At 38.1% G+C, this 26,761-nt stretch overlaps 6 protein-coding genes across 12 annotated transcripts; 3 read left to right on the top strand and 3 right to left on the bottom strand.

Moving 5' to 3' along the window:
• Positions 1 to 280: 280 nt before the first annotated feature.
• Positions 281 to 3,414, top strand: LOC143185197 (uncharacterized). The gene is made up of 10 exons (XM_076387985.1): positions 281 to 379; positions 464 to 757; positions 836 to 1,612; positions 1,693 to 1,927; positions 2,000 to 2,214; positions 2,294 to 2,473; positions 2,555 to 2,700; positions 2,776 to 2,890; positions 2,951 to 3,126; positions 3,195 to 3,414. Exons 1-10 carry the CDS (start codon positions 281 to 283, stop codon positions 3,298 to 3,300), a joined length of 2,343 nt encoding a protein of 780 aa, XP_076244100.1. The 3' UTR covers positions 3,301 to 3,414.
• Positions 3,415 to 3,538: 124 nt separating this feature from the next.
• LOC143185200 (mitochondrial ribosome and complex I assembly factor AltMIEF1-like) lies at positions 3,539 to 4,076 on the top strand. The gene is made up of 2 exons (XM_076387988.1): positions 3,539 to 3,826; positions 3,942 to 4,076. Exons 1-2 carry the CDS (start codon positions 3,671 to 3,673, stop codon positions 3,978 to 3,980), a joined length of 195 nt encoding a protein of 64 aa, XP_076244103.1. The 5' UTR covers positions 3,539 to 3,670; the 3' UTR covers positions 3,981 to 4,076.
• Positions 4,077 to 4,338: 262 nt separating this feature from the next.
• Positions 4,339 to 12,666, bottom strand: LOC143185194 (uncharacterized). Of its 4 annotated transcripts, XM_076387976.1 has the most exons (7): positions 12,336 to 12,666; positions 11,815 to 11,927; positions 9,754 to 9,996; positions 9,404 to 9,666; positions 9,158 to 9,323; positions 8,833 to 9,074; positions 4,339 to 8,745 (listed from the first exon to the last, which is right to left on the bottom strand). In XM_076387976.1, the coding sequence occupies exons 1-7, from the start codon at positions 12,406 to 12,408 to the stop codon at positions 5,310 to 5,312; spliced, it is 4,536 nt and encodes a 1,511-aa protein (XP_076244091.1). In that variant the 5' UTR covers positions 12,409 to 12,666; the 3' UTR covers positions 4,339 to 5,309. The 4 variants fall into 4 exon arrangements, with proteins under 4 accessions (XP_076244091.1, XP_076244092.1, XP_076244093.1 ...); XM_076387977.1 differs by lacking the exons at positions 11,815 to 11,927; positions 12,336 to 12,666 and adding an exon at positions 10,350 to 11,274; XM_076387978.1 differs by lacking the exons at positions 11,815 to 11,927; positions 12,336 to 12,666 and adding an exon at positions 10,283 to 10,353.
• A 906-nt stretch (positions 12,667 to 13,572) lies between these two features.
• On the top strand, positions 13,573 to 15,177 carry LOC143185198 (transmembrane emp24 domain-containing protein 5). The gene is made up of 4 exons (XM_076387986.1): positions 13,573 to 13,844; positions 14,144 to 14,340; positions 14,413 to 14,479; positions 14,549 to 15,177. Exons 1-4 carry the CDS (start codon positions 13,656 to 13,658, stop codon positions 14,777 to 14,779), a joined length of 684 nt encoding a protein of 227 aa, XP_076244101.1. The 5' UTR covers positions 13,573 to 13,655; the 3' UTR covers positions 14,780 to 15,177.
• Exn (Ephexin) lies at positions 15,116 to 26,680 on the bottom strand. 4 transcript variants are annotated; one of them, XM_076387982.1, is made up of 15 exons: positions 25,461 to 26,630; positions 22,978 to 23,995; positions 22,175 to 22,473; positions 21,596 to 22,068; positions 21,091 to 21,236; positions 17,576 to 18,091; positions 17,403 to 17,503; positions 17,171 to 17,273; positions 16,745 to 17,093; positions 16,544 to 16,657; positions 16,314 to 16,475; positions 16,040 to 16,234; positions 15,640 to 15,956; positions 15,325 to 15,550; positions 15,116 to 15,238 (listed from the first exon to the last, which is right to left on the bottom strand). In XM_076387982.1, exons 1-14 carry the CDS (start codon positions 25,689 to 25,691, stop codon positions 15,336 to 15,338), a joined length of 4,239 nt encoding a protein of 1,412 aa, XP_076244097.1. In that variant the 5' UTR covers positions 25,692 to 26,630; the 3' UTR covers positions 15,116 to 15,238; positions 15,325 to 15,335. The 4 variants fall into 4 exon arrangements, with proteins under 4 accessions (XP_076244097.1, XP_076244096.1, XP_076244095.1 ...); XM_076387981.1 differs by having other exon boundaries at positions 15,157 to 15,550; positions 25,461 to 26,502; positions 26,572 to 26,680; XM_076387980.1 differs by having other exon boundaries at positions 15,157 to 15,550.
• On the bottom strand, positions 18,169 to 19,841 carry LOC143185199 (uncharacterized). The gene is made up of 2 exons (XM_076387987.1): positions 19,257 to 19,841; positions 18,169 to 18,478 (listed from the first exon to the last, which is right to left on the bottom strand). The coding sequence occupies exons 1-2, from the start codon at positions 19,297 to 19,299 to the stop codon at positions 18,252 to 18,254; spliced, it is 270 nt and encodes an 89-aa protein (XP_076244102.1). The 5' UTR covers positions 19,300 to 19,841; the 3' UTR covers positions 18,169 to 18,251.
• Positions 26,681 to 26,761: the final 81 nt, after the last annotated feature.

The following is a 26,761-nucleotide window of genomic DNA, read 5'->3' as shown; positions in this document are numbered from 1 at the left end:
AGCATTATACAATGTGAATCTAAAATATCGATTTGAGAATGCTCTGAAGTATTTTTGATATGTTGTTTAAATATCGAATTTAAATTTGCTAATTTAACTCCTGTTCAAAACTGATAAGAAAGTAATTTTTAAACTTTCTTTACAATTCCACCTGAAGAAATATAGTCTCACGTCCAATTTTTCTGAATTTACAAATTCTTTGATACAGTTTCTTTAGTATATTAGCGTATGTAAAAAATTTTGTTAACTAATTCTTCGAAATTTCAACTTAACCAAAAAAATGTCTTTTATGTTAGAAACCAGGCAAACCAATGAAATAAATAATAAAGGCAGAGAACACTTTCATTTTTTCAAAATGAAAGAAGATTATAGTTTTAAGGTATTTCTGAATAACTATTGTTTGTATTATATACTACATTTAATTGCTTGATCATGTCACAAACATAGACATTTATTTTTATAGTACATACCTGAAAGTCATTTTAAGCATGTAGTAAAAAATGTACAGAGACAAAGACGTAAGGAGGATGAGGAACGAATCTGGGCTTCATTTGTTAAAGAACAGGAGTTAAATAGTTTGAGGTTCAACGAAAAAGATGTTCACCTATCCATACAAAGTGTTAAAGGATTCATACACGAAAATATGCAAGATGTAGATAGAGAACTTAAGAGACTTGAGGAAGATGCTCTTCCTGAACGAAAGAAAGGCATTCACACTCACAAACCTTATGTTAAGAATGAAGAACCTTGTGCAGAAGTAAGCATTTCTAAACCTTAGTTTACTTACATAAATCTTACGTAAAAATTTAAATTTATATTTTTTTCTAATTATTAGGAAAAGAATACAAGGAATACTTCTCCAAAGGAAAAATTGTTAACAAAAAGTAAAAACACATATGGCACTAGTACCTTAGTTCAGCTATCACAAGAAGACAATGTACCTGATCGTAAAGACCTGGAAGGACCAAAAAGTGATTGTAGATTAAAGCCTAAGAAATCTTTATCAGATCCTTCAATTACGCAAAAGAAACGTTACACAAATCAACTTTTACATGCAACAAATGATTTTGAGAATAATTCTGATTCAGACTCTAGTGATAGCAGACATGATATTGTTCGTGTACAATCAGATCCGGTTACAACACAAAAAGTTTTATCTATGCAAAAGAAAATTATTGAGTTATTAAATGAAATTTCATTTAGATTATGCAGGATTCCTCTGCCAGATGGTGATACTGATTTAAGAAGAAGGCAACAACAAACTATGGAATTTACTATAAGATTTTCAAGAAATTATTTATATGATCTTCACAGACTTCTTGCAAGCATTCAAAGGCATGTGGGTGTTGTTTCTTCTGAAACAGAGCTGAAACATAATAAAAATATTGCATTTCATCAAGATATGATCAAGCAGAAATTAGTTAATGCTCATCAGTTATTGATACAAGCTTTAAATGCTTATTGCAAACATATTCCTAATTCTGTCCTTGAAGGTCATTCGACCAAACTCCAAGATATAATACAGATTGTCTCTGACTTGAGAGATATTTGTAACAAAGTTGAAATCTCTAGCAATTATTTCTGTTCCGGGGATGCTAGTGTTTTGCCAATGGTAACATACATTGAGCAAAGTCATTTTTAATAATTTTACTAATTTTTTATTAAAATATGTTACAAATTTGATTATTGCAGGAAAAGGATCTTGATGATAAATTTGATTGTATACTATCGCAATTAAAATCGAGTTCAGAATGTAAACATCAACCCATAAAATATAAAAATGTTGAGTCTACAATGACACTTGCATCAACCTCTTCTCATAACAAAAAACCGCTTAATAAAAAAAATCTATCTAGTCGCCTAAGCATGTATAATGTGGATGTACCTAAGAATAATCAAAGGAAAAAGATTGATTTTAAGAGAAAGGGTAAGTTTTATTTATATAAAATTAAAAATTATTAGGTATAGATATTTTTCAAATTAAATGCATATTTTTCAGGGTACTCTTACTCAAAAGAGAAAAAAAGTAATATTATAAACACTAACATTTGTAATCAACATTATTCAATACCAGAACTATTGTATCCTAGTCCTGTAACACGTACATCATCTTCTAGAGACATAGTTCAAATTGATTCTGTGAAAAGTATGAATTGTTCAAAAGAAGATGACATTAAGACCATGATGGACAGACTACCAATCGATTCTGAGAATGTAAAGTATCATTAATATTATGTTTTCCAAATTTAATGATATAATAGGGTGTATAATATAGTAAATTCAAATTTTATAGGAGAAATCGTCTATTGAAGATTGGAAATTAAAAAGTAAAGAAGATGAAAGAGCAAATATTAAAGTAGAACATTATACAAATGATGATAATTTAATTAAAAAAGTAAAGACCATTACCAAAGAACATTTGTCTAGTCTAGTTCCTGTAATAAGCGATTTAATGACAATCATGTCAAAAACGGTAACGTTAATAATTTAAAATATCAACCGTTTTTAAGAAATTACAATTTCACCCTTGTGTATTTTGTGGACTTTTTGATAGCAAGCGGAAAAAAAGACGCAACCCTTAGCGGAGACGTCTATGGAAACGTTAGTAGAATTTTTACAGAAATACCAGTCTCCTAAGGATTCTGATACAAAAGCAAATTCGACAGACAGTTGTGAATACTCGCGTATCAACTTAAATGGGTAAATGGAACATGATTATCAAAAAATACGTTACATATAGGTAAAATATGAATGAAATTTTCTGTATTCTGACAGCTTATCAGAAATTCAGAAACGTGGTGAAAACGTTCAATTAATTTGTATGTCATCCATGGATAAAGATTCTATGTCTGAACAATGCGATGCATCGTGTCAAGCAGATTATCAGACTGTAAGTGATACAAGAAAAATGAATGAAAAGGACCTAAATATTATTTATGTACATTTTTAGAGTATTGGAAGTAGAAACATTGTAGATTCAAAGGCTACAAACAGTATAGAGCTTACTATTTCGAAAAAGACTGAACGACAGTTTGTAGCATACAAACATGAATATAAGAAGCTATGTCAGAGCAAACCAATGTATTCCAGCAACACGCAAAATAAACCATGGGATATTGTAGCATGGTAAAAATATGAAATTTTATTGTTAAATTATCCTATGTGCTTGAAATAATAAATATCCCTCTAAACAGGATATCCGATAAACTAATAGAAGAGTTAATATTTGAAATAACAGAAGAACTACAAATGAATGACGTCATTAAAAAGTTGTTCAAGATGGAATTTCAAGAATTTTAGGAACATCATTTATTTATGTCGAATTAAAATAGAAAAATCATATTTACATAGCAAACTATTTTTCAAATGTCTTTTTACTCACAATGCAAATTTTTTAAATAAATTATTACTTTATATAATTACGCTTCATTCATTTATCCTTGCACTTCTACCTGTAAGAAAATAATTATTGAAAAAACTCCAATACGATTGTTTAATACACGTATTATTACATAATAGATTTACGGTAATTTAAACGAAACATTTATCGATTGTACGTTGATAGCATGGCGGTGGTAACGTCCGTTTACGATGTTCGTTAATGTTTAGGTAACGGCAGTTTAATAACAAAGTATAAGAAAATACTTTACTTTTATTATAAAAGTACAAAATGAGACAAATAACTTTAAAACTGTACAAAGATTTATTACGCTACGGACAAAATTTAAAATACACAGACCAGAACTATTTTCAAAGGAGAATTCGTAATAGTTTCAAAGAAAATAAAAGCTTGACTAATCAAACAGAGATCGAATTTCAATTACAGGTAAAACTAATGTGAACATAACAGATTTTCCCTTTTACAATCATTTCTAATTGAAATTTTGTAATTCCTAACCTAAAACAATGTCCATCTGTATTTACGAGTATTTCTTTTGCAGAAAGGTCAAAAGCTTTTGGAAAATCAACGAGTCGTGTAAATAATTTATTATAATGCAAATTGATTAGTAATGATATGATGTTTGCAATGACATCAACATTTTTGCTAAAAAAAAATGTCCAACCTACCACTTTTTACTCGTTTCTTTTGATGTCTAAAACAGTTTACGAATTATCGCACAATAAAAGTAACAGTTTCAGAAATACAGTAAACGAATACGATCAAATTCGATACAAATCTTATAATCGGTTCTTGGATTACTCAAAAGTACCGAAACTTGATGAAAATGACTTAGAGGAACAATTTGTAAGGGGATCTGGACCTGGGGGTCAAGCAACTAACAAAACATCTAATGCAGTAGTCTTAAAACACAACTCAACCGGATTAATAGTAAAATGTCATGTAACAAGAAGTTTATTGCAAAACAGGAAAATTGCCAGGGAGCTGCTTTTAACTAAATTAGATAACATGATTAATGGTGAGGATTCTCTTGAAAGCCAAGAACAGCGACTTCATAAACAAGATTCTTTAAAAAAGAAACAAAAGCAGAAAAAACTGGCAGACTTAAAGAAATCGTTTCAAGAACGTGAAAATTTGAACTAATTGTAAAATTTGAAATGAATAAAATTGAATTCTAACAAAAGTAAAACAAAGCGTAATGTCATTTGTAGGCTCAATACAATTTAGCATCATCTTTCTGTATTATATGTAATCGTTTAAAAAGGTATAAATGCAAAAGAGTAAGATTAAGGTAGAATGCATATAGTTCACTTTTGATGGAAAATTGATATCTTTAATAGTCACCTCTTTTTTTTTTTTTTTTTTTTTTTGAAATCATGAAAGGCTTACATTATTCTTTTTCTTGAAATAAAATATTTAGATGGACCCTTGCAAGGGAATTTAATATATAATAGTACATGTAATGATGCATTTTGTAACAGAACATGATCATTACGCTACAATGAAGCTTGTATGCAGCTTTGCGGACTCTAAAAACTGTTTCTATGAATGAAAATATTTCCTTCTGTACACACGAAGTCGCACGTATACCGAATAAAGCAAACTAAAATTATTCGTAAACAAGGACACATACGGACGATAATTTCTTATTTTCGAACGCAAAGACTGCATCTAAAGAATGTACAAGATTCTCAGCGGAATCGTTATTGAAAAAAGACACTAAGGAGAGTATGAATAAAATCCTATTGATGGTGCCAATAGTGTTAAATACTATTCTACATACACAAATAATATTTTATACATAATGTACACTTGGTAACGATTATAGATTACATTTAAACAGCGAGATTTCGTAGAAATTGCATCCCGATTTCGAAATGTAAACTACATCGAAACACTATCGAGGATTTCAGCTACTTTTCAACCACCTCCCGAACTGACCCTTAGTGGTCTTTAAACGTTTTTTAGGTGGCTGAACGTTCGACCTCGGTGAACTGGAACTTCTTAACCGTCTGTTACTTGCAACTGTTACCGAAAGAATACTGTGGTCCATTTCAACTTGATCGTCGATTTTCATCATTCTAACGACTGGCTGAAATTCAATGCTTGATCGTCTCTGTTCGAGCTCCGCAGTTGCTATGATTGTCGGAGTAACACGTCCCGTCAACGCGCATTCCACTTCGGAATCTTGCGCCTCGGACGACATCGTATCAGCTCGCCGTTTAACGCCCTTCAGATTTTGCTTTTTACAGGTAATACTTAAATAGGAATCTTTGTCGCAATTCTCATCTTCGAACATCGTGTTCGAAGATATATTGTTTTTTTTCGTACGCTTCCTTGAACAAATCCGTCTCCTCGAAGCCACTTTACTCTTCTTGTATACATTATTATGGTGTTCCATTTCAGAATCAGGATTTTCCGAACGATTCCTTGGTTGTCGCTTCCTCGGCAATCCATTTGGATTATCACACGTTTCGGAAGATGTGTTATCAACCTGACGTTTCTTTACAGTTGCTTTTGAGATAAAACGTCGCTCCGACATAGAGTTAACATCCTTACGAAACACGTTTTCATGATTCTCATCGTTTCCTGGATCATTTTCCGATACCTCTACAATTTCCGATAAGTCGTTTCTAAACGAATAATCTTTATTTAATACGAAATTTCTGTCAGTCTCGTTGGATAGGTCTGGTAGAAGTGTGTCTGTACAAATTTCTGTATTTGTATGTATCGCGGAGTTATCCAGGGTCTCTATACTCACGTCTTTCTTCTCAATACCTTCGTGACACGTCGTACTGGATAAGACAAGATTCGAACCATAAGTTTCCAGCAAGCATCCATCATCTTTCTGCTGACAGAAGCCTAACGATTGTCCATTATCCTGTCCAGTGTTACCGATGGATGTATCTACTATTCTAACACTCGCTTCATCATTCGTTAGTCTATTATTCGTGACCTGCACGTTGCAACTTTCTTCAGGTTGTTCGACATTCTTGACCAATCGACTGTCCCGCTCGCATTCCACATCCGTCAACGGCTTGCTGTGAAGTTTCTTCTTCATTTTAATTCCAGGCCATCCTGTTCGATTTTTTCGTTTCTTTCTTCGCTTCGAAGGCGATTCGATGTTACCCTCGCCACACTCCGAACTTGCGCACGACGAATTTTCTAAATAATTGACGATCTCTTGACAATTGTCGAGTAACTCTAATAAATTTGGCGGAGGTCCTTTTGGAATACATGGCTCATAGAGATTCAATTCCATTTGCGTTGGATCTGGCTCGAGAGTATCATTCAATTCTAAACTATCGTTCGCGTTAAGCATTTCATCGATGTTCTTCACCATTTCTTTTAGCTCTTCATCTACATCCGATTTTGATACAGGTTTCTCCTCTGATTTTGGCGTGTTCGACTGTGACTTAGAAGAGTGGAATTCTTCTATCGTATACAAGGTCGACTGTTGTTGCTGTTCTCTTTTCCTAATGATCGTCGACATAATGGCCAATGTGGATGCATGACAACGAGGACTCTTCCTCGGCGATCGTCCGATACAGCCTACACTTCGACCACGACCTTTCCTCTTACTGTCGCTTCTGCTTTGATTCTTCGCCAAGATCTCGTGAAAATTTTCAATTTCGTATGGTAAAAGAAATGGCTTGTGCGAGTCGCCTTCACTGAAATAATGCCAAAATTCTGCTCCCTCGTCTTGCCGTTGGTACGTTTGATACCATGGCTCGGACTTTGGTACAGTTTCAAAGGAAAATTGCATTTTCTCAACTTCTGGTGATGGTTTGGACGGATACACTCTCTCCACGTCTGCTTGTACCATATCTGGAATTTCCTCAGTTTTTGTTGCTTGTTCATTTATCGGTTCCTTGATGCCTGTTAAAGGTGCTTGATACCTTAACCTACTTCCAGGAGTTTCGAACTTGTAGTAATCAACGTTGTCTTTGATAAGGGCTTCAGCTTGCGTCCGTCTTCTCTTCCTAGCTCGGCCTAAACTCAGGGAATCTTGCGAATCTTCTTCGACGACTTCAGATTTTACGGGCGAACTAGATCTTATGGATGAACTAGGACACACAGAGCTGCTAGTATTGTTACCTTCACTTTCAGTGTCCCTTGGCAATACGCTGCTTTGCTCCTCGTCACTCACTTCGCTGGAATCGTCCCGCTTTATCTCACCGAACATAAAAGACTCCGCCTCGTCGCTTAGTAACGACAATTCGGACTTTCTTACACGTTTAAAGCGTACAACTACTGGTTTTTCACTAGATGGCACTTCTTTTTTTTCTTCACCATCCACTTCTTTCTGCACTGTACATTGCGAGTTATTGTTTGATATTACACTTGACCTTAACTTACTTCCTAACACTTCAACTTTATAATAAGCACGATTATCTTCGATCAAACGTTCCTCGACGGATAATCTGTGTCTTCCTCTAGCACCCCTGCCACCTCTTCTGCTTGGCTTAAAACACTTGGATTTATTTTCTTTAACCTCACTCTTCTCTATGTTGTTCAACGTTTTGCCGGCTTTCTGCTCGTCCTTTGTAGTGTAACCATTACAGACAATATTAGTGTTAATTGCATTACCATCATCTGTGCCCTTTTTTGTACTTGATCCATTATCTGACTGTAACTTACAATTTAACTCTTTAACAGTTTCATTTTTAGGTACTTTACAGGAATCATTACAACCGTTATCGTTTGTACTTAGAGCATTTTCATTACAACCATTTTTCACGCTTCCATTCATCTGATCATGATTTCTGTATTTCATGGGATCTCGATCCTGTTGAACGTATTCCGTATTCACAATACTGTTTTGTTCATTATTACACGTTATCGTCCTCTGTACATCCTGATTATTAGAACCATTATGTTTATTACACACAACGTCACAACCTTTTTCATTGTTGCATTTTTCCTCTAATTCCGTCGGAAACATCTTAATTTTGTACTCATCCTGTTTGTCATCTTTCAATTCGTGTTCTTGTACCAACTCGTTCTCTGGTCCATCTTCTTCTATCCAGATTGTTCCCTTTGCTCGCTTTTTTATTGTGAAACCTTCTAATTTATCGTAGAACTTGTCCCCTTTATCACCCTCGTGCCAGGGGCTACCTTTCGACCTTAATAGGTGTCCACTTTCATGTCTCGCACGAGTTCGTAGATTATGTGGCGAACTTAGATTTAAATTAAGATTTCTACGTGCGCCATTGCACTGTACCATTTTTATATCTTCGACACTAAAATCTCCTAAACTTTTTGTTTTCCTATCGATTTTCCCCTCTGGCAGTACTATCTCATGAAGATTACGGTCTCCATTGGAAAAGAGATTACAGTCTTTTCTGTTGAATAAACAAAACAAAGCTTTGTTAATTAAAATGTAACAATTAAATAAACAAGTTATTTTACTAACAATAGATTATACATACTCTATATCTTTTGTTCTATTTAATTTTAGAAATGCTTCTACATTTGCCCCCGCGCTGATCAATGTATCCAAAGACAGAAAATTGTCGTTATTTTGTACAAAGTTGAGATGTTGATTGCTTTGTACATGTTTGTTCAAATCTCGATAGCTGATACGGCAAATTTCACAATAACCAGATGCTAGATGTTCAGTTCTACGAGCACGAGTGGCGGTCGTTCGTGGTCGACGAGTCATTTCTTTATCCTGATTGCATTCAATATAATATTACACATTTTATATATTATTGATCAAAGTTTATATAATGTAAAACCTGGATTTAATGTTACCTCCTCTTGCTTGATAGGTTGAATACCTTCTCTATTTTCTTTCACTTCCGCTCGTAATTTTTCCGGCTTTTCTCGTCTTTTCGTATTGAAAGGACAAGAGCCAGGATCCCCGTAGAAATTTAAGGTTGGCCACACAGGTAGTTCAACAAAAACGGGTCTAGTATTCCTATAGAGATATGGTATTGCAAAATAAAGTATTTCAAACTAGAGTACATAATTATATGAAAGTTTGAGGAAACAACATACCTCTGAAAGGATTCAAACTTTAAATAGGATCCTTTGAGGTGTCTAACTTTCAAATCTTTGTTCAAACTCTGTCGATTAGAATGTTTTGCCCGTTTTAAATGATCAGTGGCTTTAACGGATGCATAGATTTTGTCTAGCCAAGCCTGAAGTTTATCAATAGCCCAAATAGGAATTCCCCAGCTTTGGGCGTTGTAAAGTGGATCCACGGAACACTGTTGTGGCTGTATCAGAGCACGTTCCAACATTGCATCCACTCGCGATTTCTGCAAAGTTTTACAATAGAAAAAAAAAAATTATATAAATCACATTTTACAATGAAAGATTAATTCATGTTTTAAAATAATACTTACAGATCTCTGGGTAGTCTGACCCCGTAATGAAGTTGAGTTAGATAAAGGACAATCAGGACTAAAATACGGTGTTGGAGGTGTCTGCATGGGGACTGGAGTTTCTATACTCCTCAGCGAGGGAGGTCCCCCGCTGCCTCCACTGGTGCAACCCCATTTATGTTTCTCAAAATTCACGTAACCAGTTTTATCAACCCTGTCACTAATCACCAAATTAACACTCCGTACTAAAAATAGTTCTATCACCTAAAATGAAATACATTCACAATTTAAAAATGTCAAGCACAAAATCAATTCAAACATAAACTTATGTCTCCACTAAAGCAACAACGAGGAACCTTGCTGCCAACAAACGCTAACTCATACAAACGCTTCATCCACACTGAAACAACATAATCCCCAGAACATCTGATGCCACCGAAAGCTCAAAGAAATCTGAACAAGCATTCACCAAGAAACATTGACTTCAACAAAGTACACAGAACAGCAAGAACAAGTTCCTAGTTGCTTCACTGAACACACAGCTTAATACCAGTAAAACAGGCAAGTGTGCAAAGACGACCGAAGAGTTACAGAACGTACTCAATGCCTCAACTCACAGGAAAAACTTTGGTAGCTGCATAAGGACGAGCGGAGTGTGGACGCCCGGCGATAAGCGATCCGTTGACGGGCGCACAGACACAAGCTTACATCGCGGTATGCTGACGCAAGTAATCTCGCGTTCCTCTCAAACGCGGCTGAGCGCGCTATCAAGCGTATTCGTAGAAGCGCAAGCCATGCGTGTGTAGATAGAAATCTTCACGTAGTCAACAATGGTCGCCGCATTGTTATACACTGCGTTCTAATAATACGCAGCGAGTCGCAGAACCAGGGTACAATAACGAAGCACGTGGGATTGAGCCCACGAAATAATATCAACCGTTTCGAGGGAAACGTTAACACGAAAGGAACCCTCGAGCCAAGCCCGCGGTAGTCGTCGGGATCGGCGAGGTTTACGCTCGGTTTACTGTCAGGCGGGCTTGGAAACGCAGGGGGTACCTCCGTCACAAAACAACTTTGAACGGCACTGTTTATCGGTCCGCGAATTCGCGAATACCGCAGCCGTCGCGTCGAGGAAAATACTTGGTACGAAATTCACGGCGGTAGGTCGCTGGGGGCGAGGCTCGCCTCGTTACACGTCCCGAACGAGTAAACGAAAGGAAGGAGGGCAAAGGAAAAGAGCGCTGGGACGCGCGCGACGAGATCGTTACTCGCGGGGGAGAACTGTCACGCACAAAATGGCCATTCGCCGTTAACAGCTTGGCAGACGAGCCTGGAGGCGGCGCTTCGCGTTCTTGTTCGCTCTTCGACGAACGCAACGAGAGAACGAAAGAGCCGATACCGCCGGCCGCGTGGAAACCTCGTCCCGTTGTATTTTCACGTCCATTTTTTTTCCCCCTCGTTTTCCAAACTACAACGCAACGGTCGAAGATGACGAATCCCTGGCCCACTTCACGTTTCGCTGACTCGCCCAAAGATGCCGCTACGCGACCCGGTTTTCGGCGATTGTTTATCAACAGAAATGCTTAGCGATCGTTTGTGGATTTAAATATCCAATTTGCGATGTTAGGCGTACAATGAAGCGGGGTTTTGAGGGATAGCGAATCTGATTTCAGTAAATTACGAGGCATTTTATTGTGTCGTAAAAATGACAGCGATTTTGAGTTATGTGATTTCACTTTTATTCTTTTTTTCTAACAGGCGGAGTATGGTATATTTGTATATTTTTTATAGAGGAGATATCTTCCTGGGAATATCGCGCTTGTAAGGTTTTAAGATCGGGTTAAGATGCGCAGGAGAGTTTAGTCGAGGAGTTAACGCTAACGAAGTATAGAAGCAGCAATTGAAAATGGCGGGAAGCGAGATGGGGAATGAAGCGTGTGAGCGAAAGAGAGAGGGCGATACATCACAGAGAAAGGGGAACGAGTTATCGTGAATATACTGAAATTCTGTGTGATGAATCGACAACAAAGAATGAAGAAATAAAAAGTGAAGGTTTTGTATGATCTAGGAGTAAACACTTACCCCACCCAAGTCTTTGATCTTTGCTTCTATCTTAGCTGTGGTCGCATGATTTTTAATGTCCAAATAAAAGGATTTCCCTTCCAGTGGTTTCAGATCTTTCTGTGCACGAACATCTGAAATATTACAGAAATTCATCAGTTTTTTGTATAATTAATAAACCCACAGTACTCGAAATAGCAACAAAATATTAGACAAAGATTTCCAATTTTACAAATTCAGACTATTTTGACAGTACCAATTTTACAAGTGTTTCTGCGTTTTGCTTCAGAGTACATTGTACGAGTTGAAGGAGAAAACAAGTCAATAGGAGATGAAAAAATTTCATAGCAGGAGCGTGTAGTAGGATGAGATCATCATGCAAATGTCACACGACATGTTCACGTACTCAGAAATGGGAGAAAAACTTTTACGTATGTGCGTGTCTTGTTGTGTACATGTCGGGGAGGGATTAGGGTACTGGCACGGTGGGTCGAATCTTAATTGTATGTCGATGAATATCTATGCGCATATGTTACACGTACGTGACTGTTTATTCAATGTTTCTTTTGGTAGCTGCTTGTGCTCCTGATGCTGAATTTTGGACGGCGATACCATTCCTATGCTATACACCGCACAGACAGTAACGATATTTTCTTCTCACTGTAGTTTAGTATTTTCGAAACACTTCCCATCCCCACAAACATACCACATATCGTTGCCATATATTCGTCTGTATATCACTAACCGAACCTGTTCTTGTATTAGATCGCTATCAAAACGAAAATCTTTTACGTTACACTTTCATTTTGGAACAACCGTATCCAAATTGTCCGAACTCAGCCGAACGTCCCGACGAACTGAAGTTACGTGGAGCAGTTTGATGTTTCAAAAGTAAACGGGACATGTGTGCAAGGGCAGCCACTGGGGGGAAAAAATCCCTGGATTTAAGAGGTGTGTCTGTGTGTCTGTGTGCGTATAATTCAAAAGCAACGGTATAACATACTTGAAAAAAAAAGATAGAATCGTCATCAATTTTTGCTGTGTTCGTTAAAGACTGATGAACTAAATGGAGACACGAGATGTATTTAGAAGTATGCATATCCAATAATTAATCTGGGCCATATTAAAATATTAAAGGAGACATAAGTGCGTGCTTGACCTATTTTCAACTTCTCATATTTCAAATATAGGGAGTTTTTCAAACACATAGGAATCATTCGTATATTACTGTATTCAAGTAGAATGAAAGATAGTTGAAAGCCTTTGACTTTGATATATTGAAAGAATTTGTCTCATTTTTTTTTTTACTTATAAATACAATCTTTAGAAGCTGTTCAATTGCCTGTCATTCTTATAAAACAGATACTTGATATTTATTCTCAATGCATAATTGATTAAAGAGGATACTTAAAAATTTAATACATGATTGAGTAAATTTAAGAGGTGCTCGATTATTCCCTTTTGCAGTACATAATTTATGAATTGTGATACTGTAATCATACAAGTCACTATGATTAAACTGATATAGTTTAATAAGCCGCTACATGCACGACAAAATTGTAGTTTCATAGAGAGAAATTTTACTAATGTAAATAATATTTACACAATGGTATTTGAAAGTTGCCAGACGATCGAAATGCAGCTGAAATTGAATATGGAAATTAAAAGTTCTGCACTATTTAGTGTATGCATATAAGAATAGAATGCATTAATAATTATGATCGGTCGAAAATAGTTGAGAAACACTGAAGATCTCGATAGCGGTAGGAGGAGCAGATTGAAACACATTTGTCAGTCGTGTCGTGAAAGCGATTGTCGACAGAGTGGATTGTTGTAATGATCTGTTTGTTTAAGTGCATAGAATGTCTAATATTTTACGAAGTCTGGTTTACTTGTTATTCTTCAGCATCGCGAGCACCACTACGCCTCATCCATGGTACGAAACTTTACCCGCGGTAGCCTTAGATTACAAAATCCACATCGACGCCGGAAAAGAGGATTGTTACTTTCAATATGTTAATGCTGGCGCAACTTTCTACGTGAATTTCCAGGTACACGATTGTTTTTACGACGATTACATGTCGAAGATATTTTCCTGCAATCGTTTAGTAACGATTATCACGAGCATCTGCAAATGATTTCTTTCTTTACTTCAAACGCATTTTGAGGGTTAGTCTGTGACCATATGTTCCCTTGTATATTAAATGTGAAACATTTATAATGAAAGAAAAAGTTATATTAACTCTCTCTGGAACCTGGGTTGTTTACGACCCAGACTATTTTTGTTCTGGAATTTTCTCCAACGTAAAAATAAGGTTGTGGATGATTAAAGGAGAACTTTTAAATACAGGTGATACGGGGTGGAGATGGTCAAGCTGGTTTTGCAGTGAGAAATTCAGAAGGAGTAATAGTTCATCCATATCAATGGCTTTCCAACTCTGATTATCAGGACACAGTGAAGAATGCTGGCTATTATAGTATTTGCATAGATAATCAGTTTTCCAGATATGCCTCGAAATTGGTTAATTTATATATCACAGTAATCAGGTAATTTACCTGATTTAATTAATTTACCTTATATTTGTAAAAATATAATCTAAATTAATATAATTTTTGTAGATACGATGAATGGGATAAATATGCAAGGGAACTAAGTGAACTGAATCTTTCTGTAGAAAATTTCACGGTATGTATTACTTGGAGTTCTCAGTTCTCAAGGATTTGTAAGTATGTATATTATGTATTTTTATTACAGACCTCTATAATCAATGTGGAGAAAAATATTAATGAGATGCTCCAAACTCAGCATTTAAGTAGAAGTAGGGAAGCACGAGATTTAAGTTTGTTATTGGATAACAATTTTTATGTCCAAACATGGTCCATTGCACAAATAATAGTCATAACAGTTACAACAACAGTGCAGGTATATTTTGTAAGAAAATTGTTTGAAGTGAAACCATCAAAATATGCCAGAGCTGGCATATAAGAATGATTGTTGATCGTGTCCTCTTAATCTAATATGCTCAGACAAGGAATTCTCAACATTTATTGTGATAAAGTTGTATTAAATTTGCTGAATTTCAAAGCAAGAGATGTAGAACTTTTATTTCCGGATAATAGTTTTTTTTAAGATCGAGTTTATACTCTATTTTCCATAACAAGATGCAAACACATGCGTTATAAGACTGTACCATGTTTCATACTATATTTGGATGAAACATTCCACTGATCGTGTTTACAACATCGAAACATTACCGTCGTTCATTTTTTTTAACTCCCAACATTTTAATATGATCACATGAAATGTATATTTATGAATATATAAACGTCAAAGCAGGTTTATATTGTATTTATACTACCAAGATAATAAATAATGACATACTTTTGTTATATCGTTTTGTTTCGTTGTTTTGTTTTTGATTTTATGCTGTCCAGCGCGATGACACTATTATTATGGAGAAGCCGTAATTAGAAATCAAGATGATTAGATTTTATTTGAAATTATATTATTGAAATAATTGAGTAAATTACATTTTGTATTTCTAACAAATGGCAGATTGTTGTTTCGCTTTCCGTTGTAATGCACTGCCATTTAATGCGAGGAGACGATGTCTTTGTTTAAGATTTTTCGCACGAACATGTTCCGAAGCAACTTCTTTCGTATAATTCCCTGGAAACCAGCCTTGGTCTCCATCTAATAATTTTTCACCGTGAAACCAACCGTCTGACATTTTTCTTAGCACATTTATAACATCACCTGAAAGTATGTTTTTGTGTTAATTAAAAATTCAGTGAATTACCAGTTTGTATATTGTTCCGTTCTTCATGGGGACTATCAGTTCTCACCTGGATGCAAGGATAACTCATCTGGTTGATTTGGAGAATACGAATACAGAGCTACTACTTGGGGACAGTCCCATACTTCATAAAGAGTTTCACCTACTAAACCACGTTTCGAAGGCGAAACAGCTTCTAACCATCTTTGTCTCTCCGTATCGCTTTCACAAGTTAAAATATATTCGACTTGATGACCAGAATAATTTTCCAAAAGAGTTAACACCATTGCGTTGCGTCCAGCGAATGGCGAATCTTCAGGAACTGATTCCAAAGCGATCAAACTCCTTTTACAAGTATCTATTACGGTATACGTTTCATTATGAGTACTATAAAGAAAATAAACATGAATTAGACATTTTTTTGTCATCCCAATTATAGGAAAAAAATTGAAATAATTGTTTCTTTATACTTATGCTTATATTTTGCGACTAGAAGGTAATCCGTGAGCAATAAAAGATAGAGCGGTGTTTTGTTAAATTTTTTCCCGAACGTAAGTTTGTATTCCACGTCAGCCTTTGTCGACAACTGGACAACTGATCCGCTTTTAATCAAATGCTTCCCCTTTAAAACAATCGGCTTAATTTTTGCGGAATATTCCAGTTTTCTAGATACAACAAGAACGGATTGCTTAAAACATACATGTTGAACGTTGCGTTAAGCATTTCTCAAGAGAGATCAGTTACCTAGCTAAACTTTCCATTTCCACTTCCTTCGCTGCGGCACGTGCACCCTCGTTACATTCTACAACTACGTTACTTAAACTCGACAGTACTCTTTCCCACTGAGATCTGTCGACGTGTTCGGTGGATAGTTTGGAAAAAACTGCGTCGGCCAATAGTGGAAACCTGAATGACATTTTTTAAATTATATTTATATTTATTCCATAAATGAATTTTGATTTTTGGAATCGTACCTAGTTATTCGTTGCATCGGTAACATTAGAAACGAATGCATCGATAAACTTTGGCAAGTTGGACGCGCTTCTATTTGCGAGACTGTTTCATGGAATTTTAAACCTTTTCGTGATCTAAAATTGTTTTCAAGGTATGTTAATTCACAACTAAAAAAAAGGAAATTACTTCAATATTTCCATTTTGAGGAGCTCAAAGCATACCTTAGATCTTTGAGAGTCATGTCTATACTGACTTGATTCGAACAGTATGCTACATAAATATCTAAACACTTGTCAGCATACTTGAGTAATACCTCTGGCAATCCATACAGCATTGGATCGTGCCTCCATACTGTTTCCAGTTCAGCCAAAAATTGTTCTGACGCGTGCACTACACTAGGAATACCACTGAATAGCTTATCCTTTTCAACTGGAGACAATATTTCGTTGATCAAAGGCTCGTTGAGAAATTCTTTCTCCAAAACGCGAAGAGAATTCAAATACGAAGCTTCTGACGTCAAAATTTCAAATTTCGCCTCTTGGATCTTTTTTTCTTCTGTGCTTAAGTTTTCTACAAAAGTAAAATAAAAAATGCTTAGAAGATTTCCACACGTTGCATTATATAATACAATAATAGTATTTACTCACGCAAAAGACTACTGTTGAGAACTTGGGGTGTCTGGCACCATAACGTTCTATGACCAGGCTTTGCCAAGTCCGTCGTAGACCGCGATGGAATTGTCTCCTCTACCTGTAACCCATGATTGCTAATTAGAACATGAACTTTTAGAACTCATTAATAAGAAAAACATTCTCAGGTGTATTGCTCACTACTTAATAAGATTTTATATTTCCCTTGTGGGGTCAACTACTACATTACCTCTTCATAACCATCAGAATTAGAATCAAAGTCTCCTCTAGCCGCTGCAGCAACGTAAAATTGGTAAAGAGGCTCCTGGTCAGCTAATACGCTATAATGATCTGAAATTGCAAACGCGTCGATAAGAATAAGCAGAACAAATTCACCTTGCTATCAAATGTATCAAAAATTACCCAGCTCTCTGCTTATATTATTGTACACGGCTTCCTGATTCAAATCGTCGCTGCTCCTCGTCGAGTCGCTGCTGCCATTGGCAGTGTGACCGTTTAGATAAAACGTCGAAAGACCCGTGACGCTTTTCTTGAAGTGCCTTCTCGCGAAATTGAAGTATTTCCCGCCATCCAGGTTCGAGTGGTCGTTAGGCGATTCCTTGCTCTCTTCATAGGAGCGATTTTCTTCGACCGATGTCCTTCTTCTCATACGACCGAGGCTTCCTTTCGTGATGCTCCACGTCCTTCGTAACATTTTTATCCTTCTGCCAAGCGTTTGGGTCAGGCTACCTTCTCGCGGTGGCGGAGGATTTGGTCTGGTAGGTGCCTCTAAATACGCGTGGATCATTTGATTCGACGGAATCTTTTTTCCCTCGATATCAATCCTTTGGTCGATCGTCTCCGTCTCCGAATCCGAGCTGAAGTCATTCTGCTGGAAGGAATGGAGACTCTCGTAGGTAGTGTCGTCGGACGTGTTGTCTGTAAAATATTCGTGATTAAGTTGTCGGCAAAACGGATGGTACACTCGAGAGAAATTAGGAAAATGATCGCTCGTATTTCGAGGTGAATCACAGGATTTATTAGCCCCTTTTCGTTTGCTTTATACATACACCGATAAGGTAATATATCTTATAAAATGTCAGTCAACAAAATTCCCTATAATCTTGCAAGGACCTTCGTGAATGTAACAAGTCGTCTCCTGCGTGTCCACATCCTCGTCCAGGTCGATGACCCTCATCTGAACAAGGCCCTGTGTCCTCTGCAAATCTTGCTGCCCTGCCCCGCTGTTTGACTTTTCTTTGCTCCATTCTTCCTCCTCTGTGCAACCGACCAGCAACACCGATCCTCTGCCAAGGCTCACAGCCACTTGAAATCATTGTTCATAGTTGAAGCATTATCTCATTCTTGTTTAGTGATTCATATAGATATTATACAGAATGCCTTAAGCTGCATATAGACTGGGATACCATCGCTGGAAACACTGTTCTCAGGAGATCGAATGATTTTACAGATATGTTAGAAATTCTTTAAGAAAATATTCCCAATCGAGGGTTCTGGGGTTCATCACAGTCAAAAGACCTTCCCCACTCCTGCGGCCAGATCCTTGAGGGTCCATAGATACACTAGTTTACCTTGTAGAAATCAGGATACAGTGCTTCCAATAATTCCCAGTCTATGAAATAGCTTTCGAACACGAGATAAAGCGAGCACAACAAGATACGTTCCCACTTAAATGAACAAGCTTAGCGTTGGAACTTGAAGTCAAACGATTTTATGCGACTGCTTTTTTATGTCTTCAATGTATTTAAAGCAAAGTATACGCACTTAAACCGGATAGTCTGCATGTGTACAGGCGCGCCATGTGTACAGGCGCACCACACAACAGACGTTTGCTAAAGAGTCGAAAGCTATCCAGAAGATTGAGGACCAAAGAGAAAGAGACGAGCAAGGCTCACTGTGCCAAAATCGAGGGAACGAGGAAAGTCGAAGCGTCTCGCTCGTGACCACCGTAATTCCCAGTTTCTTCTACTCAAAAATCGTACCATACACAACCACATCTACAAGAATTTCGTGTCGTTCCATTTCTCCTTTGTTCGCTCGAACTTTGCTCTCGTGTCGCGCGGAGGGACTCTGCATAGCTTACCTTGTGTATTCGGTCGTCGGAAAGTTTTCAAGGTCTGTCTCATTTCCGCGACATTTCGACTCTCGACTGAGTCTACTGTATAGAAACACTGTTCAACAAATCGCAATTGCTGATCGAAGGATACTGGCGCGGAGATGGAATTGTAGAGAAGAAGATTTGCGTAGAATGGAGTGAATCTCGTCTGGTTTCGCGTTGACACGCTCGCACTCTTCGTCTTCGTACGACGCGAGCAGCGGCTCAGCCGTGACTGACACTGGGAGAGCGCAATACGTGCTTGCTTTCACCTCCCGGCGATCTGCTCGAGTCCGGTTTCCAGGGCGAGCTTCTCGATAAAATATTTTCACGCTTGTCGAATCGTCGCCCACTCTGCCCCGCGTGTACCATCTTATTCGGTAATCGTTCAGAAATCTCGATCAGTTGCCTCCTTCGTCGCTTGCGAAACACTCCTGGGTCATGGGCTGCCTTTTGGTCTTTCTTTCGGTTATGACACAGGGGCTACCTTGCTCTTGCGACAGGAATGAAGGCTGATCGCGTGGAGGCGGTATTGTCTTGCTTCAAAAATCTTCAGGGTACTTTTTGGGTTAAATTTTTTTTAGAGAAAACTATATATGGTGAAAATAATTCTTGGAGTTTGTTATACTATAAGTGGAGAATATAAATCAATTTTTAATATTTTTATTCGTTATTCCCCTCAGTATGCAGCCCCCACTGTACCCATAAAAAATATATATATTAAAAATTACCTGTTTTCCCATTAATTCGCTCTAAAAGACAGAAAGTACCTTTAAAGAAAAAAAAATAAGCGATCGTGTGCAAGTGTGACGCTGCATGTTACGCGACTCATCCGCGTTGTGAACACACGCGACGAATGGATAACTTTTACCTGGTACACGCGGTGGCTATGCGATTGCTTCGGCGATAGCATGGTACAATGCATCGTGCGAGCTGTTCCACGACGTTAATCTCGAGAAGAACAAAGTCTCTTCTTTTCAGCAGAGCTTGCTGATAAACTTGTTACATCTGCCCTGACGTCGACCAGAATTTCAAAAAATCGTTTCTCTGGCAATGTACAAGAAAATGAAGAAGTAGAAGTGATAGCGGTACATTGTCTCACGTTTTTAAACGTAAATATTCTTATTCGACAATATACTGCATACAGTCTGTAATTGGAAGGCGATAATAATTACAATAATTTGATGCCTGCTTCCGATTCCAATCACGTACGACTGCAACGAAGGTCAGAATCGATGGTGTGGGCGCCTTGCTGGTACACTGCAATCTTACACGACCTTGACACTCGACTGGTTTAAAGGTACAAGCCGCAGCCAATCAATTACGCCACTTTTTGTCCTTCGAATGTGGTAACGCGTAAACAAGGCGTTTATAAAATACTTAGGCCTTTTTTCAGGATATATTCCTCTTGAATAGAAGAAAGCGTCAAAGGAGCGTATGTTGAATCGACAAAACCGATTGTTCCATCGGTGAGAAACAAAATCGTCAGACACTGCACTTTTGTTCATCAGCTTTCCCACAGAAGGAAAAAAACGGGTTACGCGAATAGAGATATTTACAGTTATGCGATTCTTCGCGCGACAAACTCGCAGAAAATGTTCTAAACCACTTGCAAAAGCTGGGCAAAGAGTTCCGTGAAGGGAGGAGTAAATCGCTGTAACTAGCAACTACTTTCAATCGATGCGTAAACGTATGCTGTATTATTGTAACGGTATGTAACAACTATCGTTCTTTAATAACCGTTACCGCGGAGACTGCCAAAGCGAATTGTCGTGTAATCATTCAGCATGAAACTGTAAAACAATCCTTCGTACCGACTTACCATCTATCGTGGTAGAGTCGTGGTCAGATTTCTTCAACGATTTACAGCTCCTCCTAGATGCTCTGGACCGTTGCCTCCAGATTTTTCTTGACCGTCGCTGACCAGACTTCTTTTTGCTTGAAAGAACTTGCATCTCTGTGGTTCTCCTATTAAACAAATTAAGAACTAATCATACGTGTATTTGTGGTTGCAAGGGAAAATTAAAAAAGGTACTAAAAGAATTTCTTCACTTAAAGATAAAGATCCAAGAAGACACAAGTCCATAAGACAATATCTTGAAAATAAAAATATGTGACTTAGATCATTTTGCTTTATCACCATAGATTTCTCTTGTTTGTTTAAAAAGATTGAGACTATATAGTAAGAAAACATGAAAAATGTTATTTTACACGCATTCTTTCCCCCAAAATATAGTAATAATTGCTAAATAAAAAGTGCATGATCGAATCTTCAACTGTTTCTCGCCTTTCGACCATTACACATCGCGGAACTTGATCTTACGTACGATAAATTATTTTTCCTTGTAATACTGGAAAGGGGAAGGCCAATCGTCGAGTCGTCTAGATCTTCCCACTCGGATTCCTTGCCGAAGATCGAGCCAGTCGTGGAGCCAGCATAGAGGCTGTTGACTCGCTCTTCGCTGGGCAGACCGACGTCATCGTATACACCCTGCTCGTCATCCTGCGTCTCATCCGATTCCTCATCCACGCTGGAGTATTCATTAACAACGAACAGATAATGGCTATCCCCATCGCCTGATTCATCCCCACGATTTTCAGTATTGACATTTCCAGCATCTTTGGACATCGATTTTTCATCGACAATCGTTCCACTCGTTGGACCATTTTTCTTATCGCTGGGAGCCTCAACGTCATCGTAAATACTGTCAAAGTCTTCGGGACTGGCCTCAACAGCGCTATATTCATTCTTAGGTATTGTTGGCAGACCCACGTCGTCATAGTCGTCGTCCTCCTGAGTCTGGATCAAGCAAGAGGAATAGGTAAATCGATCCAAATGCGATTAAAGACGAAATAGGAACTCGTAACCCGATACAAGCTAAATTTGCAACTCGTGAATTCGTCACCTGGTTGATAAGATTCAACGGGCCTACGTCGTCGTATTCCTCATCGACAGGCTCTTCGATTTCACGAGAGTTCTCTTGGTTTCTAGTTTGAACGCTCCACAGGAAGCTCGAGTTAGCACGTGGTAGAGGCAGAGTCCAAGCCAATTCGTCAGTGGACTGGGTTTTCCCCTCACGCGTGTCGTCACGAGTTTCGCTCGTTTTCACCTGCTGGCTTTGTTCCAATAATTTCGCCGATCGTGCTTGCAGCTCCTGCAGCAGCTCGCGCTTAAAGTCTTCGCGATCGAACGCGTGACTCTTCCCTGAAATTTGAAGAAATCGCGATTAGAGAAGCTCAATGGGATCTTGGGAGAAGCGTGACCTGGACGAGCGATTTTTGAGGAACAAAAGTGCCAAACAATAAGAATCTAATACTTTAAAATTCTAAAGTCTCAGTTCTACTCCTTCCCATTTTTTAAATGTGAGGATAGTATTACAAATTGGTGGAGTTATTCATTGTTCCTGAAATCTCTATTAATATAGAGCATCAATTGTATTATATTATACAAGAATTGAGAGGCCTGCAATAAAAAATAGTCATTGGTTCATTAACTAGAAACCATTACCTATAATGTAGCCTACAATTTTTAAAAAGTTGTAGTTTTTCTCGCATTTGTATCCATTTAAACAGACTAAATTTCTCATTACTCAAATATATATAAAAAAATGACTAAAGACATTGTCTCAGACTAGTGACCTCTCTAAAAAAAGGCACTCCTCCAGGTCGCGATTTTCCTCTGATTTAGAAAAATCAAAAAGAGACATACGTTGGTTTTCATGGTTCGACTTCTTGGAAATCGACGCGACGAAGGGAGCCATAGTCTTCTCGATTACCATCGGACTTTCCTCGCCTCGACTTTCGTTCGCCGAATTCTGGTCCCTCGCGACGAGGAGAGGCAATGTGGCACACTTTTGTTCATGCGTAATTACAACTTGCTCCAGACTGAATCCGACTGTTCTTTCGTTTAAAACAAGACTCGGATTGGTTGCAGAAGCCACGTGAACGAAATTCGTTGGCGACGAAATTTGCAGGTACTTCAGCTCCTCCCTGAAGAGACTCTTCGATCTATAACTAGAGTCCAAACTCGTCTCTATCTTCAAATCTATTGACACAGGCTTCAAAGAGCTCAGCGACGAGTTCAACTTGCCTTTTTTCTTCTTTATTTTCTTCGGTCTCTTTACCAGATACCCTGGTACAAAATGTAACACATGTTTAGCGAAATGCTTCTTCTTTTTGCCATCCTCGCCAGCGAGTAATCCTCCTGTTAACGTGTTCTCTTCGACAAGTGCTTCGACCAAGTACCTTTCATCATTCAATCCAGTATCTGAAGCGTACTTCCTTATCAAATCGTTAGGGCGATCGGATTTTACCAAAGCACTGTCTGAATATAAAGTTTCTCGATCCCCTACGTTCTTATCTTCAACTATTTCTGCCTGGACTATTGGAAATGCTACCTCGATCTTCTCATAGTCATCAGACAGAGACTTCGTTTCGCTTTGATCAACGTAAGGCTTACTTTCGCAACTATTGTCCGAGGATATTGCATTCTCGTAGACAGATGCATTACTGGAGTATATCGAACCGTTATCCGCAGTTTTTATTGAGTTATCGTTATCATCGTTGACGATAATCTGGAAGTGGTTGGCGTTTCTTCCAATTTCTGAGGAAATTGTCTGACACGACTCCTCTTCGATCGTCCTTGATTGCTTCCCCTCGGAATTGATCGATGGTAACACCAGCAAATATTTTACGGGTCGTTTCGACAGTAGATCTGCGGAGTCGACCTAAAACGAAGCGTTCCGCACGATTTAATAGCTTACGCTGCAGCATGGGCGCATTCCCGAAGACACGACATTCTTAACGGTTTTGCGGAAATGGTTCGAGAAACGCGATAGAAATCGTAACCGTTTGAAGCCTAGAAAACCGAGTACTAATTGCGATTGTGATAGTTACAACAGTTAGTTCTGCGTGATACCTCTGTCATTTCTGAAAAATATTCAAATATTCAAAAATTCAAATATTCAAAAATTCAAAAATTCAAAAATTCAAATATTCAAATATTCAAATTTTCAAACTTTAAAACTTGAAAGAAAGCAGATGTAAAGAAATTTTCAATCTAATTGAATAACTAGAAATGCATAATAGAAAAGTTAATGCTAGCCATGCTGTTGATGGCACCCATTGTTACTGTGGTATCTCAAGTAAAAATCAATTTCACGCCTACGAGGAATGTGCTAAACGCATGGCATCAGATGCTCTGATAAGATAGGGAGAGGAAAATATTGTTAGTGTCCTTTAAGGGGTATGCACGCGATCAATAATATAGTCAATTCAGTTTAACAATGATTGTTAAAACGCTTCGATCTTTTTGAGACCACACATGATCAATATTGATGATAATATATATCCATATTAATTGTAAAAGAGAAAAAAATGAAAAGTCACTGAGAGAACTAAACATCTACGTACGAATACAGATCGTGCGATTATCGATTGATTTCATCTATAACAAACGATCAATATTGTTATCAATACCCCCACCATTACCAGTGTTGTGGAATATTAAAATTTTATCAATATTTTTCGATAATATTGTTAATACTTTTGGACATTGATAATATTATGCATCGCGTCAGGATCCCTTTCGATTCTTATCGAATTGTGGCGAACGATGGTTGTAAACTAATAAGCCACTCCTACGACCATTAGCATCGTTCGTATATGTAGAACTCAAGTATGTCGCGAGATCTTCATAATTCGAGATAGAACCAGCAGACGTGGTGCAAAGTAGATTTGTCATCTTATGAGAATTTGTGTCACGGGAGGAACGGTACAAATCTCTTGAAACCATGCAACTCTGGATGAAATATGAAATAAATCAGTATCACATTCTATCATGTATTATTATTATAGTCAAAGTTGAAAAAGGGTGAAAGATGAAAGATTATACTAAAAATAAAATTAAATAGAATTAAAAATACTTTTCTTCACTCCCTTATTATTATAGGCACTCAGAACATTTTTTTATTGAATCTTATAATCTTATCTCATCCCTTATCTGTCATCCAAAGGGCTTCTAACGCATTTCCTCCTGAGATTAAAATTAAAATCACAATGTCAATCTTCTATCTCCTTTATAGTACAACCACTGACTAATTCCCTGTTGAAAAAAATGAAGGAGTCCAAAGACGATACACCTTTCTACCATGAAACGCACGTATTTCCAAATAAAGAATGATTAACACGAACCTTGAAACTAGATCTCTCTGCAACTGTGTCGCTCGAAGCGTTTCTCTTTTTCTTCGATTCGCTGACCTTTCCGACGACACTACCACCATCGACAGGCACCAATTGCAGAGGTAAACTCGCCCTTTTCAGGGCCAGACTGTCCAGGGTTGCGTAGACGACTTTCTTCGAATTCGAAGACTGCCTCCGATCCCCGTGCAGGAAACTTCTATTGGCAACTGGCGACAGGCTCATTCTTTCACTTTTTCCCGCGATGAGTCCTTTCCCGAGAACCACCGTTCACCGTATCACAAAACAATTCGCGGCCTGGATCCAATCTTCTCCGTTATCTCGCATTTTATCGCTCACAAATTCGACCTCTTCAACGAACACTGGAAAAGCTGCATCGCGATACAGGAAACGTCTAAATCGTATACAGAAAATGCGATTGTTAAGGGAGCGATAACGACTGAAATGTGCTTCGTTATCAGTACCAGGCTAATACACGGTACACGTCAAGTTTTGTTACACGCTGTTGTCGCAAGCTCGCGAAGACGCTGTCGCTCCAAGAGAAAGACCCTCGAAAAGAAAACGCAATCGACGATCCTTCATAAACCTTCGCGTGACAGAGAAGCTCATAGACTCAGGTATTTGTACTTTCGAGCAGTAACGGAATTCCTTTTTGCTGTCAGCGAGGTTTCTCACTGTCGCAACCTCTGACGTAGGACATTATTGTAGAAACACAGATGATCGCCACGCGTCGGTATCCCCGTTCGATCGCAATAAAACTGGATCCTCTGCGTAGGAACGTGGCTCGGGAAGAATGCAGTAGGTGAACCCGTGGACCGTTGTTACACTGTCGCCTGTTCCGTTGCGAATAGTTTCTCAGTCCCGTCACGTTGCGCGAAATTCCAGGTCTTAGGAAACGAACGGTAACTCGGCGCTATATGCACGATGATGTTTTCATTTTTCTGTGACAACTGTTTTCGTTCGTGCCTGCTTCGCCAAACTTTTCTCCTCGACTGGCGCAGGCTTCCGCGTGGTACTTGACGTCGACAGTTTTTACCTGAAACGAATTGCGAAACTTGGTATCGTACTTGACACAACTATGACGGCACTGTTAGATTCTCGTTACTTGTTACATTCGTTGACGCGCGACGCCACTGCTCGCTCGATCGAGCGTCGAACGCGGGCACGAACGGTCTGGCCGACGGCGAAACACGCACTGTCCTCGCGAAGCTGATCGGGGCGATCGAGCCGGTGATCGAGTGACAAATCATGCATACTCGCTGAATTTTTCGAGCGCTTTGCTCTCTGCGACCGCG

The sequence above is a fragment of the Calliopsis andreniformis genome, chromosome 10 (assembly GCF_051401765.1).
Source record: "Calliopsis andreniformis isolate RMS-2024a chromosome 10, iyCalAndr_principal, whole genome shotgun sequence".
NCBI classification, from domain to species: Eukaryota; Metazoa; Arthropoda; class Insecta; order Hymenoptera; family Andrenidae; genus Calliopsis; species Calliopsis andreniformis.
This window is presented reverse-complemented; position numbering and strand designations above follow the sequence as displayed.

Coding starts and splice junctions, on each gene's coding strand:
- LOC143185197 (XM_076387985.1), top strand. CDS start 281: ATGTCTTTTATGTTAGAAACCAGGCAAACCAATGAAATAAATAATAAA. Junction 2,215..2,293: donor TACCAATCGATTCTGAGAAT/GTAAAGTATCAT, acceptor CAAATTTTATAG/GAGAAATCGTCTATTGAAGA. Junction 2,701..2,775: donor TCGCGTATCAACTTAAATGG/GTAAATGGAACA, acceptor GTATTCTGACAG/CTTATCAGAAATTCAGAAAC.
- LOC143185200 (XM_076387988.1), top strand. CDS start 3,671: ATGAGACAAATAACTTTAAAACTGTACAAAGATTTATTACGCTACGGA. Junction 3,827..3,941: donor AGATCGAATTTCAATTACAG/GTAAAACTAATG, acceptor TTTCTTTTGCAG/AAAGGTCAAAAGCTTTTGGA.
- LOC143185194 (XM_076387976.1), bottom strand. CDS start 12,408: ATGGTATCGCCGTCCAAAATTCAGCATCAGGAGCACAAGCAGCTACCA. Junction 9,667..9,753: donor GTCAGACTACCCAGAGATCT/GTAAGTATTATT, acceptor AAAACTTTGCAG/AAATCGCGAGTGGATGCAAT. Junction 8,746..8,832: donor AATAGAACAAAAGATATAGA/GTATGTATAATC, acceptor TTTATTCAACAG/AAAAGACTGTAATCTCTTTT.
- LOC143185198 (XM_076387986.1), top strand. CDS start 13,656: ATGTCTAATATTTTACGAAGTCTGGTTTACTTGTTATTCTTCAGCATC. Junction 13,845..14,143: donor CTTTCTACGTGAATTTCCAG/GTACACGATTGT, acceptor TTTTAAATACAG/GTGATACGGGGTGGAGATGG. Junction 14,341..14,412: donor TTATATATCACAGTAATCAG/GTAATTTACCTG, acceptor TAATTTTTGTAG/ATACGATGAATGGGATAAAT.
- LOC143185199 (XM_076387987.1), bottom strand. CDS start 19,299: ATGAGACAGACCTTGAAAACTTTCCGACGACCGAATACACAAG. Junction 18,479..19,256: donor CCGACGACCGAATACACAAG/GTAAGCTATGCA, acceptor AATGATTTCAAG/TGGCTGTGAGCCTTGGCAGA.
- Exn (XM_076387981.1), bottom strand. CDS start 25,691: ATGAGCCTGTCGCCAGTTGCCAATAGAAGTTTCCTGCACGGGGATCGG. Junction 22,069..22,174: donor CGTTGAATCTTATCAACCAG/GTGACGAATTCA, acceptor TGCTTGATCCAG/ACTCAGGAGGACGACGACTA. Junction 17,094..17,170: donor TCTCAACAGTAGTCTTTTGC/GTGAGTAAATAC, acceptor TTACTTTTGTAG/AAAACTTAAGCACAGAAGAA.